Below are 23,330 nucleotides of genomic sequence, written 5' to 3' on the forward strand. Positions count from 1 at the left end.
CTACAGAGTTTTACATATTCCAATGTTTTCAGCCACCACTAAATGACATGGAGAAAAAAAATCATTACACTTAGGATCACTTGGAATATATAAAAACAAAGCTACTAAAAGCTCACACAAGGCTGTGGCATTATTCCAGAATAACACTTCTCAAGCATTCTGTTGCTACTTACAGACCTAGATTTCTTCTCCTTTTATTCACCAGTGAGACCTCAGTGCAGGAACTTATAAAGAAGGAGTTTTACAGAGTTAAATTCATGGCAGTTTTTATTTGGGCTACAAACAAACACACCTACAAGCCTCACAAGCTTTTGGGTAGAACCAGTCCCTTGGGTGGTGAGCTCCAAAAGCAGTGGTGTTAAGGGAACAGGGCAGGGAGCAGCATTTCAGTTACTTTGGGGAATTCTTGGAACAAAATAAAACCCCAGATTTAAGTGAGATTCAAATGTGGTGTGGCATTATGCTATGGATAAGGGCACAGAAAGGAAAACTTCCTAGCAGCAAAGCACATATTACAAAGGTACAGAAAAGGCTCTAACCCTAAAGGTGAGCAGGGCTTACCTTCTCCAGCAAATAATTATTGATGTGCCCACCTATTGGGTCTCCTTTAAAATCAAAGTTGATATCCATGTATTTCCCAAACCTGCTGGAGTTGTCATTACGATTTGTTTTGGCATTGCCAAAGGCCTCCAGCACACAGTTGGATTTCAGCAGGATGTTCTTCACTCTGCAGGACAGAGAAATGGGAAGGAGAACAGCCTCATCCCTGCTACCATGCACTTTTTTTTTTCTTGCAGGCATTTCTAGAGATGAATTTAGTAACAGCAGAGACCTCTTTAGTGACACCTTTGGGCAGACCTGTGTGACATTAGCAAAGCCATGGGAAATCAGCAGGGAGAAGCCCATAGTGTTCCCTGGAACAGAGCACATGGGAACCAGAGGCCAGGTCCCCCCCACTGAAAACAGCTTCAAAAATTCAGTTCCTTTACATGGGTCAGTTTTTTAATCAGTTCCTGGGAATCTTTTGCAAGTAATTTTCAAAGCTTTGTCAGTTATTAGCTCTTCTTCAGTGGAAATTCACATTCTTTGCTCAAAATTTTTTTTCCCCAAGGCTGACAGGCAAATGTTGCTGCAATCCAGGAGCACACCAGCCTGACAGCCACAGAACACTCTGTGTACTCAATATGCTCTTCCAACACACACATACCTCAGGCCATTTGCCACAGGAAACATGTTTCCCAGATACAGTTTTGAAAGCTCAATGTAAACTTTTCTACAATCCCAGAGGCAAAATTCCCAGAGTAAACCTGAAGTTGTTAGGTAAATGCTGTAAAATCAGCAGGCAATGAGTACAAGAGACCATCCAAGCACACGGTGCTACACAAAAGGAGATGCATAAGCCAAACAATTTAATTATTAATTAGATATTATTTATTTTAAATGCAAGTAATAAGGTCTGAGCAGATTTTTTTTTAGATAACAAAACAACTTCCTTTCTTTTCCTGCAAAGCCTTTACCTTTCCACCTCTGCTCTCTGCCCAGGGTTGGTGATGGCAGCAATGTACTGCATGATGTATTTGCTGGCCTCAGTCTTCCCAGCCCCACTTTCACCTGAGGGTACAAATAGAGAGATGACAGCAGATCAAAAAAAGCACAAAACTCATTGACCAGCAGATCTGCATCCCCTGACAGTGTTCCTGGGTTTTATTATTGGTGTTTGGGGATTTTTTTAGGCCATCTGATTTGTGTGCACTTTGGCCATAACCCTGCCTGGCTGGTGGTGCTGGGTTAGGAGCAGTAGGGATGGAAGATTTCACAGGTTGGTGAAGGGCCTGGCCCAGAGAGGATCAAAAGGAATATTGTTGGAAGAGAAAGCCTGGCATGCATTGGGGAGCAGCTCTGCTGGGAGCTGCGAGACAAGGGAGCAGTGTTGAGCCCAGCAGCTCAGGGCTCTGCCTTGTCAGAGCTGCTGAAGCATGGGAATATCAAGGAAAAAAAGTGCCAGGATCCAGATAGCAACAGTTGATGGTACAAGCCCTGCTCCCCCTGCCAGGGCCATGGCAAGGCAGCACTCTGGCCATCAAACCAGGGAACAAAACACTGGCCCTGTCAGCCCAGGGACAAAAGGCAGCAGCTTGTGCAGGGAGCTCTGCCTGCAGGACACTGTGTGGTGGCAGCAGGGATGGAGCCAGGGACTGACACCAGCTCTTCAGCTTGGTAAGAAATAATTGCTAAGGTCTCCACACACAGATTCAGATGCAAATAAGCAGTTTTAAGGTTAATGAAGTTTTCCTTTATCAAATGCTGTCATCAGCCCAATCCTTCTTCTTTCTGTGCCCAGCATTTCACAGAGATCAAGTGTTCATCACAAGAAGCCTCTCAGCTTACCTGATATTACAATACAGGTGTCCTTTGATCTCCTCTTCATGGCTTTGTAAGCAGCATCAGCAATGGCAAAGAGGTGAGGAGGTCTCTCATACAGCTCCCTCCCTCTGTACTGCTCAATCATGTCACGCCCATAGATGTTCAAGTTTTTGTAAGGATTCATGGAAACAACCACTTCCCCAATAAATGTGTAAATCCGGCCCTTTTCAAACCTGCCCGGGATGAGACAAAAAGGGGGAAAGGGAATCAGTGAAATGGGGAGACTCAGAGTGCACCAGGGGAACTCACCAACCCACCTCCCAGTGAAATATTACCATAAACCACTGCCCCCAGACATCACCTGAGCTGGGGCCACATCAGCCCTGATGTGACAAGGACAAAGAACCAGGGACAGCTGGAGAAGATTCCAGGGGGACCTCAGAGCTGCCCCCCAATCCCTGAAGGAACCTCCAGGAGGTGGCAGAGGGACTTTGCATCAGAGTGTCCAGTGACAGGAGAAGGGGAAAGGGACTGAAACTGCAGGAGAAGAGGCTCAGAGTGGATCTGAGGAAGAAGTTCTTCATCAGGAGGGTGCTGAGCCTCTGGAACAGATTGCCCAGAGAAGCTGTGGCTGCCCCCTCCCTGGAGGTGTTCAGGGCCAAGTTGGATGAGGCTCTGAGCAGCCTGGGCTGGATGAGAGGTGTCCCTGGGTGTCCCTGGAGGGGATGAGCTCTGAGCATCTGTTCTCTGAACAAGAGAGAAAATGAAGCTTGTGTAAAAAAAAAAACTTAAATGTTTAAGTGAAAAGATTTTTCCAAAGAAATTGAGATTTTATCGCAACTTCTGGAGCAGAAGAGCAGAGAAGGAATTTCAAGTTAAGAGCTGAAGGACTCAATCTGTGTCTGCTCCTCAGGAGGAGGAGGATGACAGCAGATTTAGGGATGAACGGAGGCATTTCCCCCGTTCCCTGTCTGCTCCCTGTACTAAAATCTCCCAACATTAGATGGCACCAAAACCCCTCCAGAGAGCACCAGGGCCTCGCTAAGCACTGAAGACTCCAGCACAAATTCCAGCCCTACTTTATTGAATTTATTACCACCCCCATGTGGTGACAGCCTTGACATTTTCTATTGTTCATTTGAGAATTTTCTGCAGCATCTTGGCAGCGTTAGTTTTTAGCAGGTGTAATAAAACTCGAGGAATACAAACCAGCAACCAGCACCCCACTTGCTAAAAGGGATTTTGCCTCTAATTCCAGCTTCCTCCAGAAACACTTCACTAAAGGCACACAAATTGCAGCTTTTTTTTGTCCCTGCATTCACTTGAAACTGAAGGTAATTCTGATACACATTTCCAAAGCATCAGTGGGCTTAAAATGCAGAGACATTTCCTATTTTGGAGATACATGTTCCTTGAAAGGTACCAAAAATGGTTTAGAATCATTAAGATAAATGATACATAACATTTAGGAACAGCAACCCCAGCTGAGGAGCCAACCCTTGCAGCAGAGCTGATGGAACCCCCAGCACCACTGAGCAGCCACTGCCCAACTCTGGGCTGCACTACAGAGTCCCAATCTTAATAAAAACACAACTCATAGTTCCTTCACTTGAGATGGATGTGGGTACCCAGGAACCCATTTGCTGCCCCTAATTTTATTTTTTCAAAGCAGAAAGCAGGTGGGAATCATGGTGCTGGGGAGATACCAAGCAGGCAGCAGCAGATCAGTGTGGGTGCTCAGGGATCCCAGGCTGGGGCTGCCCCCTCAGGAGCACCCAAGGGACTCCACACATACACAGGAGAGCTTAAAAAAAAACCAACAAACCAACACAATCCTGTTTCTCTTAAGGAGATCAAATCCCACTGGGGCATACATTTGTAATGGAAACCTTTACAGTGACATCAAAATCTGCAGAATCCTTCCCATCTTTTTGCCAGCCAAGAAAAGGCAAAGTGTAAATGGAGAACAGAGGCAGCTCCACAAAAGCCACTGCACAGCAGGCACAGCAAGGCTGCTCAAGAGGCTATTGGTGAGAAAAATAAAGATACAGCAGTTTCTGGAGGAGGTTTTAAGTCCCATCCTCCTGCCAGCTGTGCAGGCAGGGGGCTCAGGGCAGCAGAGAGGTTGGGTTTGTTTTAGCTACCAAAAAGGGACAAAAGGACACCCCTGGTGCTGTCATGCCAAGCCACCACCACAGCACCCAACCCTCTGACCTCTTCCTTCAGCAATGAATTATGCAGACTTCCAGCAGAAGAGCACAGGCTCAGTTTCCTCCCTTGACACTTCAAGAGTCCCCACGGCCTTCTAAGCAGAACCCCCAGATCTGCTGGTGCCAGCCTGGGGTCCCAGGCGGCAGTGGGACACGGGGACACAAGGACACAAGGACACACTGCCTGCTCCAGACCCCACAGCCCTGGGCCTGGATGCCAGGTCTCTCATTTGGCCTTGAGGCCAAGATTCTTAAGGTTTCACCAGACAAGTTTTGTCTTTAAGCTCTGTGGCAAAAGGCAGAATGAGCCATCCCTGGGGCTGACAAACAGCCCACTCCCAAGCCTGGCTTTGGGGATGCAGAGTTATGAACAACTTCCTGACATCCCTCTTTGCCTCTCACGTCATTTTGGTTTTTACCTCTTAGCACCAGAGTCTTAATCCCAGAGCTGTGTTTAGATGGCCCTACAAGAAGCTGTTGCTCCTCACCCCTCCTTGCTGCCAAAGCCTCTTTCCAGTAGCCAGCACAGCCCAGTACAGCTCCAGCTCAGCCCCAGCACAACCCAGTACAGCTCCAGCACAGCCCAGCCCAGCTCAGCTCACCCCAGCAGTGCCTGTTTTCCTTGCAGCATTGCTTTGAGTCTTGGTTTTCCTTGCCCAAGACCTCATGCAAACTTAAGAAAACAACCAAGGGCATCAGCCCAAACTGGGAAGTTCAAACTGTGTTAAATTTGCTGTTTGCAGCAGGACAAGGTCAGCAAAGCTCAGAAGCTCCCCAGCACTTTCTGGAAGGGCTGATCCCTCAGGCAAGGGGAGCTCAGTGATGCCATGGATGGTGCCACCAGTTCAGACCAGGAGTGGGGTTTTGGAAAGGCCCCTACAGCACCTGACCAAAGGGAGCACTGCCAACATCCCCACAGTCAATCTGTGGATTTGTTTGTATCATAAAAAACACATTATATGTGCTGTAACTTGGAGGGGGACAGAGTTCCCTGGAATGAGGCTATGCAAGTCATTTCTGTACCATTCTCTTCTGGCTTTTCCACTGATTTCTCTGAAATCTACCTCAGCAGCCAAAAAGAAAGTTCTTAATCCTTGTGTGTTACTTTCACGAAGAACATCAGCTCCTTCATGAGAAGTTTTTATATTCCTTTTTATTGCCTTGTTAAAACATCAGTTGATAGGGAGATAATATAAACCTCTAGGTCACAGAGTATGAATCATTGAAAGGGACAGAAATGACTGTGAAAGAAGATTGCAAATGAAAGAAAAAGGCTCTTACTCTGTTTTGAAGTTTTTATTTTTAGGGAGCTGAAGGGATTTGGAATGAAAAAATAACAAATAACCTTAAGTCCAGAGATCCTCCATTCACATCCTATTGCCCCTGGAAAATACACTGCAGAAATCAGCAAGCTGAAGCAGACATCTTCACCACCAGAGAGCACTCACATTTAGGATTTCTCCCACCTGACAAACTCTCCAGTCAAAAATAAAACTGTTCTTACCGAGGAAATGATGCAACTTCAAATGCAGGCAGTACAAATAAAGAAAAGAGTCAGCTGGCAAGACTTGGAACCCACACTCCAAAACAACATCTGCAGAATACAGCCCATGAAGCAGAGGCACCCCTGCCATGCAACTGCCACCCCAGAGCTGCAATTCCAATTATACGGGGAATTTCTAATTAATCAAGTCCATGGTAACTCCTCGGTACTGACAGATAAAACAGAAAGGTGCTGGGATCACAGGCAGCAAGGCAGAGCTCCTCAGGCTCATTGCTATTTCCAGAATTCAGCAAACTTGTGAGATAACCTCTGCCAGCTCCCAGGACTGGTCTGCAGGGAGATCCCAGCCTGGGCTTTGCTGGGGTGTGAAATGGCTCCTCAGAAACACATTTCCCAGTCTTCCCTCCATCTGTCTCATATCTTGAGGAGCAGAGCAACTGCTGGGAAAACCCTCTCAAGTCACCAGTCCTCTCCTTTTTAGTTACTTTAAGAGCACTGAAGTGCAGCTATTGGTATTAGGGATCATTTTTCCCTTAAGAAAATAAAAAACCCAACTTCTTTCACCCGGAGCTACTCCCTGATCACAGACTGACATCATATTGTGTTTTACAGACACAGGAGCAGGTGCTCAGGAAAGCTCCTTGGTCTCAGCCTTTCCCCCTCCCTGATGCTACACAGATGCTTCAGGAACAGAAAATCTTCACTCCCAGCCACCCCCCAAAGGCAGAACTTTCAGCTGAACTGCACAGCAGTGGCTCAAAGGAAAGGAAACCTTAACAGAAAGAGCAAAAGGAAATAAGGCAGGGCAGCTGCAGGAGCTGCTCCAGATGAGCCAACAGCCACCCTGGTACCACTGGCAGTTAAAGAATAAATAAAAGCTGCTGCTTCCAAACAGTTGAGCTACTTCCAACTCATTAACTCCAAAGCACAAATAAAGTGAAGCACTCAGGAGCAGCACACTGCCTTTTATTCCTTCCTACTTTGTGCCTGGGAAGAACACTCCAGCAGCTGCAGCCCTCTCTGGGATGCAGAAGAGGGACAGTTCCTGGAATCACCCTCTGTGATTTGGGCAATTCCCCCAAAAGGGCTCAAAGGTCTTAGTGATTTTTTATCACCAAATATATACACTTAAAAAGATCCATTCCTGCAGTCTTTGATGCCATTCCCATTGCAAACACTCATGAAGACACGTAATTAAACTTGTGTTCCTGAAGAGATGCTTGTGGGTAGCCCAGGATAGGCCTTTAGGAAGCAGGGAATTTAGGAAGCACCAAGGCAGGGAACTGGAGTCGACTCTGGCAGTGAAACTCTGTTTACCTGGTTTTAATGCAAGAATGTCTCTCACATAAAGGAACAACTATTCTCCTGCTTTGGGCAGTGAGGTGACTTTGCTTGAGTGCCCCTCACCCTGTGTGTCTCAGACAATTGTGCCTTTTATGTGTGATCCTGTGGGCTCCCTCCTGAAGGTTCAGTGCTACAGAAAGACTTTATTTCAGGTAAATCTTGAAATAAACTCAGCTCTCAAGCAGGAAAGAATGACTCCCAAGTCTTTCAGAAAATTGCTCATAAACTGTATTACAGCAAATCATCCTCACCACAAGAGAACTCAGATAAACAGGATTTGTGTTGGCAGAACTGGAGCTAAAATATTCTTACTGCAGTTGGAAAAACAGACCAAAAAAACTGTCCAGTCAGTACTCCCACCCTGCACTAGGAAAACAATCCAAGTCTGTCACGATACTGAATACAAATGTTTACAGAGTTTTGATCCATCCTGAGGGCCAGAGAAATGGGAATTTAAGTTCATTTCATGTGCAGGTGAAATTTCTGCTTGCAGTTGTCCTGCACAGATCCAGTTTTCAGATGCTGCCAGTTTAATGAAATAGGAAATGCCATTCAGTGAGCGTTCTGCACCACTCCTTTCCTGTAGGGAGGGAGCAGAAAGGGCAGGCTGAGGAATACTTCATTCATCTGAGATTTTCACAGCCAGGAAATCAGGTTAAAAACCTGGAAATCAGGTTCAAAGAGTCCTTTGTGACGATGACATTTTTACTTTTTTTTCCCCCCCAAGAAAACAGTAAACTACAAATGCCTGGTGCCACATCTTCCTCAGCAAACCAAAGTTTAAGCAAAGTGGCTGTAACTGGATGAGGCTGATTCAGCTCCAGCCCCACTGACCCTTGAGTCATCTGAGCAAACCCACGAGGTAAGGTCAGGGGAAGGGAAAACAGCAGATGGGTGCTAAGGCTGAATAAAGGCTAATGCTGTGAAACAGAGCTAGCTAGAGATGAGAAGAGCATTAAAATCCCTCTCCTTACACATGAAGTTAAAATACTAACTTGAAAAAGAGCCAAGCCACTAAACCCAGGAGTCACTGAACTCTCCTTCCCATTTGCGTCAGGCAGCCCGAGCCGTCCCAAATCCCACAGGGAACCATGGCAGCTCCTGGAGCACTCCTGGAAGCACAGCTGAAGGCACAAGCAGACTTGAAATGAGACAAAAGGAAGTTCTTTGAAAAGCTTCCAGGGGCAACATCATGCTTTGTGGGTTTGTTTCAATCCACACACAAGGGAGTTGCCACCAGGTAGAGGGAAGAACCTTACTCCCGATTTCTCAGCACAGAGCAGTAAAACACTCCCAGCCTCCACGTGAAAAGTGGCTGGAATGCTGTAAAATGGTAATGAAATTCCCATATTGCTCTGCTTTGAGCAGAAGGTTGCCCCAAATGACCTCCTGAGGCTGAATTAGCCAATGATCCTCTATCTAACCAGAAAAGAGTACAACAGGCTTGGGAAAACACCATACAAGGGGCTGCCATCTACCTGTAATCTCCAACTTCTTCATCTGTCAAATAAAATTACATCATCTATAAAAGGACAGTAAAAAAAAATAAAGGCAAGCTCAGCAGCCAGGTAGGTTTTTCTATCACTGTAATCACATGTGAAGTCCAATGGAGCATGGGTGCAGAAGAGCCCAGAGTAAGTCAGAGCCTTGTAAGTCAACGGCACAAGGCTCCTAAAACTCCAGATGAGGCAAAAGTAGAAGAAATCACTCTATAAATACATCAGCAGATGAATATTGTATTGCCAGGTACCCAGAAGAGATACAGAAAAAACTGCACAGGCTCACACAAAATGAAGATGGGAATGGACTGGCCAACACGGGCTTGACACTGAGAGTTCCTGGGAATGGTCCTGGAGGAGCATTTCAGGAGAGGCAGAAAGGAGCAGGGAGCCTTGCAGGATGTTGCTGAGCTGCCTGATGGATGTGTTGAGATTTGGCTTCCTGCTCTGACCAGCAACTGACTTTATGATCCAGAATGTTCCTTCCACTCCAATGTTACAGCATTTGGGTACTTAAGAGGCTTCTCCCTCACTCACCACCTCTTCTCCCCGACACCCCATCCATGTTAATTCTGATAACACCAGATAACCATGGTGTTATCAGTTCTGTTGGAACATCTACCCCTGTAACAGGGTGTGTCACCTTCAAATAACCAAACTGCAGCACAAAAGGCAAAACCCAGACTGCTGGTCGTTGGACAGATCTGCATCATGCAGCAGATCCCCTCTGAGTTCACTGCCCTGGGCCAGTGGTGCATGAATTCTGCAGTGGCAGCTCTGCTGAGCAGTGCCCAGGCAAGGACGAGCTCAGACTGCTCAATTACAACCTCTCAGGGGATGCTGAAGGAACTGTAAAACCCTGCAACCCAACAGAAAGGCAAGAAACAGTCAGAAAAACAAAACCCACAGGTGACACCCTGTTACTTCTTCCCCACTTCTCCAGTATCCACAGGAACCAAACCCCATCCACGTGGCTGCTGGTGACCCTGGTACCACAGCACCCTCATACAAACAGGCAGAACCCAAAGTCACAGCAGCAACCTCACTCATTATGACTTCCTACCTCATCTTCTAAGCCATCTCTGTCTTTATCACCTTCCCCATTTTCTATACCCACTGCAGTCAGCAGAACTTTGCACCACTATCTAGTTATATACACCTCTGTTTATCCCAGAGGTGGCAAGGTACAAATCACTGCATTTCACAGGGGTTTTTTTGTAGATGCTTGGAGACCCTTTTGCAGTCAGCTGGCCATGAGATGCTGATGTTCAGATGCTTCATTGTTCTGCTGTGAAGGAATATTCTGCATTTGTTAAACTCGTGCCCAGTGCTGAGCTCTGCCTGCTGCTGGAGTCTCCTGAATACAGCATTGTTTTGAGGCTCAGAAAACCCAAGAATCATCTTGTGGTATTAAGACACAGTACACCACCTGCAAGCACTCCAAAAGGTTTACTTATTCCTTTGGTACTAGATCTAAAATAAAACTAGATGCCTTATTTATACAAGCACAGGCCATGCAAGTCATGCAAAAGTAATAAGGCAAAATATGCAAATAACACACAAATTCTGATTCTGCATAATTAGGGTTCCATTTAGAGCTGTTACAGTGATCTGCACCTCCTCACCTAAACACCAACACTGATTGTGTAGTCCCTAAGCAGGACTCTGTTTGCTGAGCACCAAACCAGGCAGAGTTCTTCAGGCACCCTGGGACTTCCCACAGCTCTGGGGGTTTTGCTGGGACCTGTCCTGGCAGCACAGCAGGTCCCCAGCCAAGGGCTCCAGCGACAAACTGCTGGGGCTCAAAGCAGCAGATGATTATTCCACCTCCAGCTGCCCCTCCAGCTCCTTTGCCAAAGCTTCCCTTCTGCCATGGCTGCTGAAGGGACAGTGCTGGACACCCACGATCTGGGTCACTCCACGTCCAGATTATCCCTGACACCACTTCCAGATAACAACAACTTCAGAGAACTGAGGGGGGCACAGAGCCAGAAGCAATGGAAAGGAAAATGAAGTTTGCAAATCACCAAACAAATAGGTTTTAACGTGGTGTGTCCTGTAAATAAAGGCTGAAAGGAGGACCTATCCTCATGCTTCCTTTGAAGTGTGTCTGGTCAGGGAAACCTTCCCATTTTTGGATCATAGATATTGGTGTGGGACTTTCTTGCATTTTATATTTCCTATTGGGAAGGCTCCATGTTACCTAAGAGCAATCTGACCCAGAACTGCTGTAAAATCCCCTCTTCACCACCTCTCAGTCTCTCCCCTCACTAGCAAGAACAGAGCAGCAGGTGCCCTGGAAGACAAACCCTCAGCTCCCCAGAAACAAGATTCAATATGTGTACCTGTGCTGCAAAGGCCCAGTAAACACAAACAAACAAACAAACAAACAAACGAAGTTTGTTCTTCCAATTAAAGAGTAACCAACAATCCACAGGCAGCACAGGGACTTCAGCCCAAGTCACGAGTGTGACTGACCTGGCAGATCCAGCATCAGGATCTTTCTCCCTCTCACTGAATGGAAAACTTCAAGAAGGGAAGAGAAGGAATTATACAGGGAACTCTTCAAGCATCCCCGTGGATATGGAAATGCAGGGTAGGAGAGGCAGGAGAAGCACAGGAATTCACACAACTGTCTTATATACTTTACATTCTTTGAATGGAACAGCATCTGAGCAGCAGGAGTGCTGTTCAGCATCCATCAGTCAGTGCAAGAGGAGTCAATTTCTAAATGCCAGCTCTACTGGGCTGCTCCTAATGATAATGCTGGGGGAACATCAGCAATGTGGAAAAGGACTTAAATGGTTTGATTATTAAAACAGATTACTTGATTCACATGCTGCTTATTTTCTCCTTTTAAATTACCACTGGGAAGATTGTGTTATTTACTTCCTTTCCATTTTATCTATTTATTTTCTGCCTACTTAGGAGCTGTAGGACTCCTCAAGTGGTATTGTGAGACAGCACAAACCCCACACCCAGTGAACACACAGCCAGCCTGTAAAATACCTACAGCTCCTCTGCCACAAGCCAAGATGACTTTGACCACACCACTGCATTTTTAATTCGAGGCCACTGGAACTCAGAGCCCTGTGAAAGGATTTAAAGCAGAAACTTTTCAGACCATGTAGCAGCCCAAGATTTCAGGCAGGCTCCTACTTCTGTGAGAATCCTTTGTTAGGTACTGAGCATCAGTTGGTGCCAATCACCCCAAGTGAGAGCAATGCCACATTGCTGAGCAGGAAGTTTAATAACAAAGTTTTCATCCAATAATTATTTACTGAAAGGACAATTTTAACCTGGAGTGGTGGCCAAGTGCATGCTCTCAGCTTTGGTCTCCTCACACTCTCAGAACCAGCAGCACAGTGAAGCTGATGGCTGCTCCTTTCCAGGCTGATCCCATTCCTGTTTGACCCAAGGCAGGAGGCAGCAGGCTCAGTCTGAAGGGATGAAGGGACCACCAGAGCTCCCTGCCCCATGCCCACCACACTCATGCTGCAGCTTCAAGCAACAGCTGGAAGGAAATACTATTTTCAGTAAGAGCAGCACAGGTTTTCAAACTCATTTTGCTATTGGCCTTCTTTATATATAATTATTTTCTTAGAAATAAGTTTCATTAACAGCTCAGAGCTATGACACATCCTCCTCCAAGTGCAGCTATGTTTCTCTTTTCCTCCTGAGTCATCAGCTGCTAAGCCCCTGCAGAACAGCAACAAACTGCACTGAAACACAAAGAAACACAGTTTGAATCATCAAGTCTGGCAGTCACAAACTCTCAATCTCTTTAAACCTTTTTAAAATATATATGAGATCATCTATTGGGTGGAAAAATTCCTATATTATTTTTTATGTTTTTTTTTTAAATGAAGAGGTTTGGATTATCCTTCCCACATTCATTCAATCATCCCTTCATCCCACCAAGACTTGTGAGTTGGAATGACAGAGGTTACACTAAAATAGTAATAATCAAACCCCTTTATTATTTCAGCTCCCCAGCACACCTGGTGCTCACCTTCCACCAGGCCATAACAAGTGAGGAAAATGGATTCACTGGACCCAAGGATCTCTGAAAACAATGGGATGCTTCAAGTTCCTCACATTATATTTCTGTCTTATTTGGAAAGCAGAAGCAATCCAAGCACTGAGGTGTGTGCCAGCAATCCAAGTGAAACACAACTCCCACACCTCATCACTTTGGTTCTGTAAAACCCACCCCAAATCCCCACTTGCCCCAAGAGAAGCAGCAGCAAAGCTGACATCCTCACCCCAAAGTGACCTTTTGTTATCTAAAAAAATTCTGCTCAGACCTTTCTCAAGCACAACACTGTTTTCCACACCTATTAATGAAAAAATGTAACCCCCAACACATACAACCCTTATTACCTGCATTTAAAATAATTAATATCTCATGAGGCACCAGTCTCTACTCCATTACTCTGTGTGTACACATCCAAATCCACACTGGGGTCTTCATGGCCTTTTTATTACATATATATATTTATGGGATATGTATATATATTTATGGGGTTTATATATAAATGTAAAACTAACTCTTAAGGTTTATATTTACACAAGATCCTTCCTAGTGAGTGTTGTACACACTCTTCTAAGATGAAGAATAAATTAATAAAGAAGACTTTTACAATCCAGTAAGAAAATCCATCTGTAGCTCGGGGATACAATGAAAGGGTTGGAGGGACTTGACTTGCAGATAAGGGCAGGGTTCAAGGGTTTCATCCACAGCACTTTCATGCAGTGCCAACAAAATTATTACAGATCCTGGGTTTGTCAAAAGGAAAGTGGAATATATTTATGAAATGACTCCTAAATATATTCATGAGAGACTTACAGGAAAAGAAATAAAGCTCAGTTATTTCCTCTTTGCATCTTTATCCTTTGAGAAGGCGAACAAAGGAATTTGACACTTTATACCTACTCTCATCCTGAGCACCCTTTCCTTGGCCCTTTAGCTGGAGTGCAGCCTCCCATCAGCAGCTCAGGAATTAGTCCCCCACACAGATAAATCAGCAGCTTTGCTCAGTTGTTGCTGTGGTGCAGAGGTCATTAATGCTGATAAGGCAGGAAACACGGGCAGTTATTAACACCATATCTTCACTTCTCTCGAAGTCCCAGGTCAGAGGAGATAAAAACCAACTAATTATTTCTTTCACTTCTCTCCCATGCAAAAAAAGTTTTGTCTCCTGAAGCCAGTTGCTTTTGTAGTGAAATTTCTGTCTAAAAGAACTAGAGCTGAGCAGTGAAAATGCCAGCAGGAAACGGGCCACCCTTCCAAGCCCTCCAGTAACCTGATACAGGATGAATCCTTCCCCGAGTTCAAATCTGTTGATGTAACCTCCAGGAGGACAGCCCAGGGAACTAGAACAGTTTGCCACCTCCTAAGTGTCAGTTCACCCTGAAAATCTCTCAATAATTTACTGTGTCTCATCTTCTTCTGGAGAGGACACCAAGAGATCCCCCCTCGGCAAGGCAGCCAAGGGCTCCTGCTTGGCCTCTGCAAACACCAAGTGGAAGCCCTAAAACTCAGGACTGATATGGGAAAACCAAACAAAGAAACCCCTGCAGTCAGAGCAGGCAGAGCTCCTGGTTTCCCCTCTGCCACAAGTGGGGAGAGAAGGAAGGTTGGAGGGAGAGGAAGTAAGAGAGAAAGTGTCATTCCATCAGCTCAGCTTTAGTGATCTGTTTCCACATTTAGTTTCAACAAGTCAGATTTGACTGTCCTGCCAAAAGCCCTGGTAACTCTTTATTCCATTACCACTGTTGCTTCCTCTAGTTTATTCTATTTTAAATAACAGTTTATGTACAATATACATAAATAACTAAAATACATTAAAACAAAACCCTGCTAATATTTTATGAAGTCATGACAGCATTTCCTTGTCTTTCCTGACTGCACCTCCTCCCACTGCATCCTTGAGCCTCCTGAGCCCTTCCCAGAAGCTCACTGAGCTGGTGGCTGGAATCACACAGCACATGCAGTGTCCCCTCATCCTCCTGTTGCCAGTGCAGGACCCTGCACTTTAGAGCTCAGCTTTAAAGGACTGGCTCAGTGTTCTGAGATCACCCAGGGGCTGATCCAACCACCTCCTGGTGCAGCACCACCTCCCCTCTCCATGGCACCACTACTGTTACCAACCTCAGCACCAGCTGTGTCACCTTTGTGTCCCTGTTCCACAGACAGGGCTGCACCACATGCCTCAGGCTGATCCAAGCAGTGGCCTCAGCAGCTCCTTGCCCCCAGAGGTTTTGTCAGCCCCACTGCTGCATCTGCAGCATTCCTGGGAGGGGGATCTCCCTCAACAGCTCCTTTGTGCACAGACACTGCCAGAGCTCCCCAACAGACCACACTGTGCACCACACCCCACAGCTGCTCCCAAAGGCACCTTCCTGTGGGCCAGGTCTCATTTGTTTGACACCAGGAGCCCTGCAGGACAAAGCCAGAGCTCTGCAGGAGCATTCCCAGCCTGCCTGGGGTCACCCTCACCCCTCTGCCCTTCCACAAGCCCCTCAATTCCTGCCTTCAGGCAGCTCAGATTCTGGGGTGGATGCATTGAGGTTTCCACTAAATACATAGAAGAGATCTTGACATCACAGTTTGGTGGACATATGGCAGAAGAGGTTCACCTCCTGCTGGGAGATCTCTGCAGCTTCTTCCCTACTGCATGGAGCCCAGAGAGGCCTTTGCCAGTGGGGTGGTTAATGTGCAACCAGATCAGCCACTCCAGGGCAACTGAGGATTAGAAGCATAGGAAATAAACCAGCTATTACTAAAACAAACCATTAACTTAGTGCTGCTTGACTGTCTTGTTTTTAAGTCCCCCATCTCCCTCATTAGGCAGGGAGAGAAGATGGTGCAAACCCTCAGGTGTTGCTGACCCCAGAAAGCACCAGTTCAGTTTCAGTGTACACACAATATCAAACGTGTCCTCCACTACCAAGGGGAACTTTCAGATATCTGGGGTTCTTTTTGATCATTTATTGCTGGCCTGCTCCCTCCCTGATCACCCTTCCCATAGCAGGGCAGTGTTCACACCTTGCAGCCTCTGCCTCTGGTCCTGTCCCATGCCACAAGGAGCAGAGGCTGAAGAGTTCCCAAGACCCTGACACACAAAGTCCTGGGCATCACCCTCCCCCATGCAGCACACCCAAAAACTGCTCGAGTGGGTGACTGGCAATTGAAACACAGCCTCTTGCTGCACTTCTTGGTTTCTCCATAGCACTGATTGCCTCATAAGTGGTAATGATGACAGAAAGGCTGAGAGGATGGCACGTGTGGTGGTTTCATCACATGCTGATCAGTTACAAGCAGTATCTAACAAAACAGAGGTACCAGGAGGCAGTACTTTAAGAGCTTCTGAACTATACCAGCCCTTTTTGAACTGCAGGTTGTTGGGTGACAATTACTTGTAGACTACAGCAGTTATTGAGGCTGTTATCTTCACAGCTGGATCAGAAAAGCAGCATGCTGTGCAGCTGAGTCTCACTCCCCAGGTTCTGCAACTATTAAAATGACACAGAGAAATAATCAAAAACTCACAAGGGACCAATTCCTCACGTTCACCCTGAAAGGACTGTCAAAATAACTAAACAAGTTAAAGAACCATTATTAAACCAATGGTATCAACCCAGTAACCTCCATTAGCAGACTACAAGCCTTTACAAGCCATTGCTCATTTACAACAGCACCTTTATTGCTGCTTCATGAACCCTGGAATTGGTTCATGGCCCCTTCATGTTCCTCTCTCTCCCGCTGTACCCAATCTTAATAAAAAGGCACCACAAGCAATGAGGAGAGATGTCTGGCTTGGCTGCTGGGTAGTCCTGGCCAGCTCACTGCTGGGCTCTGCTGCCCTTCCCATCCTGAAATCCCCCAGAGCACTGGAGCAATGAGAGGACCCCAAGTGCAGAGGGATCTGGGCAGAGAGCAGCAGAGCAGGGAGTTGTTTGTACCCAGGACAGGAAGGGGTAACCATGCAGATCTGCAGCAGAAAGGGCAACTCTGGAGCAAAGAAAGAGCTGCAGGCTGAGCAAAGGCAGCTCCTGAGCTGGGACCAGGGACCTGGCCAGGAACAGAGGATTTCTGGCAGCACTTCTTTGGGGATCAAGGTATCATGTCAGCTATTGACAGATGATTCGTGAGGCATCCAAACAAAAGTCTGTTTCAAATCAAAACGTCTGACATTATGGAAGGACACATGTTGGCTGCCAGGCACTCCCAGGCAGAACTGCAATTACAGGCATTGCCTCCTTCACAGCTGGCACTCCCCAGCCATAATCATAATAAAAAGGAGGACGTTAAAAGAACAAGCATCCTGTATAGATCCAGAGGAAATGAAGACAATAAAAATAGCTGTAAACTAGTTCCAGTCACCAGTGGACCACAAAACTCTGCAGCAGAAAGATCTGTACCTTCCTCCACATCAAAATAAGTCTGTGTCAGGCTGGTACCTTCAGTAAAATAAGCATAACACTGCAAACCAGCCCCTCAGCCAGGCTGTCAGAGTTTGTACCTCCCACCAGCTGCCCAGAGCTGCAGAGAGAGCAGGAGCTGAGCCCCAGGACCACCTCCACTCCCTGCTCACCTATCTGGACATGAATGCTGAAAATGCAGAGGAAACCAAAGTTTATGTTCAGTGCAGTGGTGAAACATCATCTGAACAGCTCGTGCCAATGACAAAATGAGGTAAGAGGAGGAAAAGGAAGTAAGTTTCCAAAACAGGATTAGACACCAACATGAAACTCCTAAGATGCACTGAGGAGCAGAGGCTTTGTTGCTCCTGATACCATCTAGTTCTCACCAGACTTTGCTTTCCCAGAATCTCCATCACAAGGAAGTGGTCAGGAACAACCCAACAAGGAGCTGCTCCCCACAACCTTCCCTCGTGCTGCACTAAGGCACAGTTTCCCCAAAACTTAAAGTATGTCCAAAATCTTGAGAAATCCTGCACCCTGGCATACTTAGGGAACACAGAACCTTCTCAGTGCCAGCCCTTTCTCTTCTCTCCTGCTGCAGCTGAGCAGGACCAGGAGCAGGGCAGTGTCCCCCCGGTCCCCTGCTGCTGTGCTTGGTGTGGCCCCACTCTGCCCCAGGGACCTCCTCACCCCATGAGCTGCTCCTGCTGCCTCCTCTCTGGAGCACTCCTGGGCAGAGCAGTTTCTGTGAGGAGTTCTGGAGGACACACAAGAAGGCAATTTATTATTAGCAAACAAGCATTCAAAATTCTGATTCTATCTATGCCTCCCCCCAATAATCTCAAGGAGTTGAAGGACTCCCTAAATGGAAATGCAACTCATTGGGCTTAAAGGTCATCCCAAAGGAAAACTGCAGGCACCAAAAACTGGCCTGGTGATCCTGCACACATTATTCCAGACTGCCTTGATTCCATTTAGGGCAAAGAAAAAAACCAAGGAAAATGAAGTATCTGGTGAAAGGGAATTTAAGGAGGTTCTTAATAATTCTTTTCAATAACAGGAAAAGGGATTTAAAAACCCCTCAGCTGTGGCTCCTGAGCCACCAGTCCTCTTCATCCTCTGAGCACAGCTCTGAGCACAGGCTTGACCCCACCTCACCCTGGGTAAAGCCACCAGAAGAGTCCCCTTGGGGACCCAGCAGTGTCCACCCTGACTGTGTGGCACCTCCTGGAGCTTTCCCACAAGCAGAACTTATCCGAGTTGCAAGCTGCATCCTTGAAGCACTTCAAATAACATGAAAACAAAAATTTTTCCTGATTGTTTTCTCATTTTCCTGACTGTTGGCACTCAGGACAGTCACTGAGCAGCAAGGTAACTGGAGGGACATGAGACACAGCTCTTGTCACACAGTAAATAAGGAAACTGGCTCTGTAAATACCCCTCACCCGGGCCTCACCCCTGTCTGCACCCAGATTTGCATGTCACTGCCCCAACAGAGACCACCTCAAGCCTTAAGCTGTTGCCTTGTTAAAACTCACTGCTTTGTTGCCAAACAATTGTATCCCACATCACGCAGCCTCCCTCCAAACCAACCAGAGCTTTCTGGAGGAAGCAACATGCCTTGAATTAGACTTGCTTAAGCTTTTAAGTAAACTTCATAAACTCTTTCAGCCATAGCAATGTCTCAGCTGTTTCAGATGTCTAATAGGCCTTAGTACCTTATTAAAAAACCAACCCAAGTGCCTGCCAGCTGGTTCCTTGCACTAGGAATGATCACATATATGTGGCCATAAAATGTGACTGAAAACTAAGTGCAGATGGGCCTGTGCTTCTAGCATTTTGAAGTTCTCTGGAAAGCCTGCATTTACTAGAGATAAAAAGCAAATCTCAACCTTTTCACAAACCACCTTCCTTTGAATGACACAAAAAAAGCACCTTGGAGTCACCATCAATCCAGCACAAGGGCAGTGCTGAGCTTAAGCACCCACAAGCCAAAAGGAAACCAAACTACTAAGGAAAATGGAATTACATCCTGCCAGACTGACAGCTCCTCTGTTTGCAGAAAGATTGACTGCATGAAGTATCTGCTATTATTTTTTTTTAACAAGGAAAACACACACTGAACACACAGTGGGCTGTTCCACATCCACTGATGATGTTTATTTCCAGCCCAGTGCTGGTAAGAAAAGAGCCTCCGTGCCACCACTGCTGCTGCTTAAGGACAGAATTCAAACCACAGGACAATGCCAGAAGCAAAACCAGTGCTGTGCCTGTGGGCTGCTTGCAGCTTGGGCACAAACATTACAGAAACATTCAGCATTTTCAGTCCCACACAAGCACTACAGTGAGGGACAGAGAGGAAGGCTGAAAGTTTTCCAGACCATATAGAAGTTAGACTCAGGTAAGTGCTTTCCTCCTGAACAGACACTAAACAAACCTCCACCAAATTTATGGATCAACATCAAGCAACAATAACTCTTGCTGGCCACCAAGGAGAGATTAACAAGGAGAAAAGCCAGCAAATTACTCCTGCTGTCAAAACTAAATTCCTGATCAAAATAAAATACAACAGTAGAGCTGCTGGGAATCTGGAGCTTTTGAATGAACACAGGAGTCAATTCTCCTTTATCACTTGCTTCTCAAGGATCTTTTAAATGTGTCTCACAAAATCTAAAAAGTTCCAATCTTAATCCAGGACAATACTAAAGAAGTATCTCAGATGAACCCAGTTACTTTTTCACCTTCAGAATGATTATTACAAGAATATTCAAAATACTCAGCCTGGCAGGCTGACACATTACTTTATCCCATCCAGTCTCACAGGAGATATTCAGTGTTATTTGCAAAACCAATTTGTGTCTCTTGAGGAGACAAACTTTGGAACAAAGCTCTCACCATGTCAGTTCTGAAGGATATTTCATTCCTTACCCATAACTATCTGCATTGCATTCCCTGAAGCAAGAAGCAATGGGACTTCCAATGTTTAGTGAGGGGCTGCAAAGATGTCAGTCCCTATTCTCACGTGGATGGCACACTTGATAGAAAGAGCTGGAAAAAGGAGATTTCAGTACTGGAGCTCTTGCTCCGGATAAAGTTTGAGACAGGGAAAGTGTTCTGGCAGATCCAGTGTGGCTCTGACTCTTCAAAGGAACACTCCACTGCATGGCACCAGTGACTCTCAGTCTCCACCTGCCAAAATAAATTTACTGCCATTTAAGGCTGTTAAAATTTTTCCCCAATTAATCATTGCCTCAGTGCAGCCCCAGCCCAAGCTGCCTGTTTTGTCAGAGGTGCTGAGCTGGCTGCAGCCCGTTGTGCAACCACAGCCCATGCCAGGCTGGGAGCTGGGGAGGGTGGAGCAGAGCTGAATAAACACAGGGCTGAACAGCACCTCCCTGGGACACAACCAACCCCAAGCCAGACCCCCCCTGAGCATCCCCCATCCTGCTGGAAACATCTCCCTATCTGAAGAGTTACTCCTGTTTTGACAGAAGGAATTTCGATTGAAAAGAAGGAACCTGTTTAGGTTTCCTTCAGCTCACCCTGCTGCTGCAGCCCTGAGGGAGCCCTGAGCCATTGATAACCATCATCTTTTGGAAGCAGAACTTGTAAATATTAGGAAGTAACTCTGTAAATGGTGGCACCTCAAAAGCAGGATCCTAGCAAGGCTAATCTAATCCTGGAAACAGAGCTCACACTTTTATTGAGATCCTCATCTTTGGGTTCACTCATTTAACCCATAAGGAGTCAGCTACCTCCCATTTAACCTTCTCCATCCCTAAGGCAATTCCTCTTCCAACACCTGATCCACACACAGCAAAGATGACTGCTCCAGGCTCCAAACAAATCGTTTGCAAAGGACAAGACAGGCCAGAGGACAAAGACATCAGTAATACAACGCTGGGCAATGGAAAAGAATGTCTGGAGCACCCAAAAAATCTGGAACTCCAAACCCTTTTAGCTTCTGTTTGGAGCTGTGTGTTCAAGTTGATCACAGCAGTATTTGAGAACTGCCACACAAGCCCTGGCTGCAAATGCTGCTGCTACTGGGGAGTTTTCTAGCAGGAAGATCTTGCTTTGGACAAGGCACTGGAATTTTTACTTTCCTTCAGGATGTTTCAGTAGATGATCATAGAAAGATCACCAAGAACCAAGGCCCCTGCATGGGCAGGGACACCTCCCACCAGAGCAGCTTGCACAAGGCTTCATCCAAGCTGGCCTTAAAAAACACCTCCAGGGATGATGCTCTCAGAAGGGATCCCAATGCTGGTAGCTGGGGTGCCATTTTCTCTCCCTGATCAGATCAGTTCTTGCTCTCTGGAGAACCTGAACAGAAGAGACTTCAGATTCAAAATGTTTTTCTCATGCCCCAGATCTCTGAGATCTGCACAGCCCCCAGGCCATGCACTCACAACACAGTTCACCAAAACCAACCCAGGCCCTTGCTGCAGCTGCAGTTCTGCAATGGTGAAACTACCCCTGAAGTGGGGATTTCCCAGGGGCTATTTAGGAAATGAAAACCTGGGACTGGGGTGGCTCATCCCAAGGGACCATCACTACTCTCACTGCTGCAAGCAGAGTCTGAGGTCTGCAGAAAGTGCCCAAGAGGCAGAGGCAGGAATAACAGGAGTGGACCTCGGGCAATTCCCAATCCCAGTTATAGAATCAGGGCAGGGGGAGGGCAGGATAGGAGCAGAAACAGAAATGGAGACACACTCCAACTTCACCTGGGTTTCTGTTTGTTTGCAGGTGGACAAATGGGGGAAGAAAAAGCAAGCTGACAGCTACAGGTCAGTGACTACTGGATGACATGATTAGGTAGCCCAACCAATACACACTGTAATGGCATGTCCTAGTTTTGCTGTACCTGGATCTGGGAAATCTGAGTCAGGTCCGGAGGAAACTCCAAGCTGCTCTCCTAGCAGAGTCATCCCTGAGCACAGCAATGCAGGAGCTCAGTGCATAGGAGTGCAAAGCCCCCTTCCCCTTATCTCTGGTGTTGCCCAAATTTGTCAGGGAATTGCCAGCTGGGCAACTGAAAAACAAATGTTGATTAAGATCACGGGGTGGTTATATTTGGAAGAGGAACAATCTCATGTACTATTCCTTCACCAGTGTGACCTAATAAATCAGTTTTCATGAGACCCCAGAACAAACTCGGTAAGAGAGTAAGACAAATGAGGACAAGGAGATGCTATCTGCTTCACAGGAAGGTGTTGTACTACTTCAACTTCTCCATGATGTAATTCAAAGCAAGGGAAAGCCAAGCCACAGGAAGAATGCCCAGTTACACCCTGCAAATGTGAAACCCAAAAGCAGAAGAGTGACAAACACTGCAATAGGACCCAGAAGCACCAGAAAACAGTCAGTGCATCGTTACAGAAGGTAACAGCAAAGCAAGGACTTTGCACCAGGGTGACACAAGGGGCACTTCTGTGGCCTCCAGAGGGTCAAGTGCTGGCTAAAAGCAAAGATCTTAAGAACATTTCTGAAAGCTGACATGTCAGATAACTATGCCAGAAAGAAAAACTTAACCCAAGTATGCTCAGAAATGAGGATTTCCATGGACACCTCTCCAAACTCTCTGGGGGTGCTGGCAGGAGCAGGGGGGTCAGGGAGCTGGAGTGCTGAAGAAGGGGTAAGGGTGGAAGTTCTGTCACCCCAAGTGAGTGGCAATGCCAAGAGCCCCAGCACCAGCTTGGGACGCTGGTTCCCACCCTGGAATGCTCTTGAGGATCCTGAGCAGAGAAGCAACAGATCCTGTCTCCAGCCAAATCAGTTCCCAGCACCTGAAAGCACCTGAGGGCAGGGACATCCCTGCTGCAAACCCTCAGCTCTTGCACCACATCCAAGTTCCTGTGAAAGTGAATTCTGCTCCACAACCCCTCCTCCTGCCAACACCTTCTGGGTTCACCCCGACTTTCTGTCAGGCTGAGGACCACTCCACTCCTCCACTCTTGAGTGACAGATGGTGTTTCA

At 46.6% G+C, this 23,330-nt stretch overlaps 1 protein-coding gene across 2 annotated transcripts in view; it reads right to left on the reverse strand.

Moving 5' to 3' along the window:
• MYO1D (myosin ID) overlaps nucleotides 1-23,330 on the reverse strand; it is a 145,454-nt gene that overhangs the window by 108,039 nt on the left and 14,085 nt on the right. For both annotated transcript variants that reach the window (XM_008495327.2, XM_030465756.1), the window contains 3 exons: nucleotides 2,389-2,597; nucleotides 1,518-1,611; nucleotides 562-727 (listed from right to left, as the gene is read on the reverse strand). In XM_008495327.2, the coding sequence (XP_008493549.2) occupies nucleotides 562-727; nucleotides 1,518-1,611; nucleotides 2,389-2,597 (469 nt within the window). The remainder of the gene's footprint in view (nucleotides 1-561; nucleotides 728-1,517; nucleotides 1,612-2,388; nucleotides 2,598-23,330) is intronic.

This window comes from Calypte anna, chromosome 27, assembly GCF_003957555.1.
Source record: "Calypte anna isolate BGI_N300 chromosome 27, bCalAnn1_v1.p, whole genome shotgun sequence".
In the NCBI taxonomy this organism is placed as follows: Eukaryota; Metazoa; Chordata; class Aves; order Apodiformes; family Trochilidae; genus Calypte; species Calypte anna.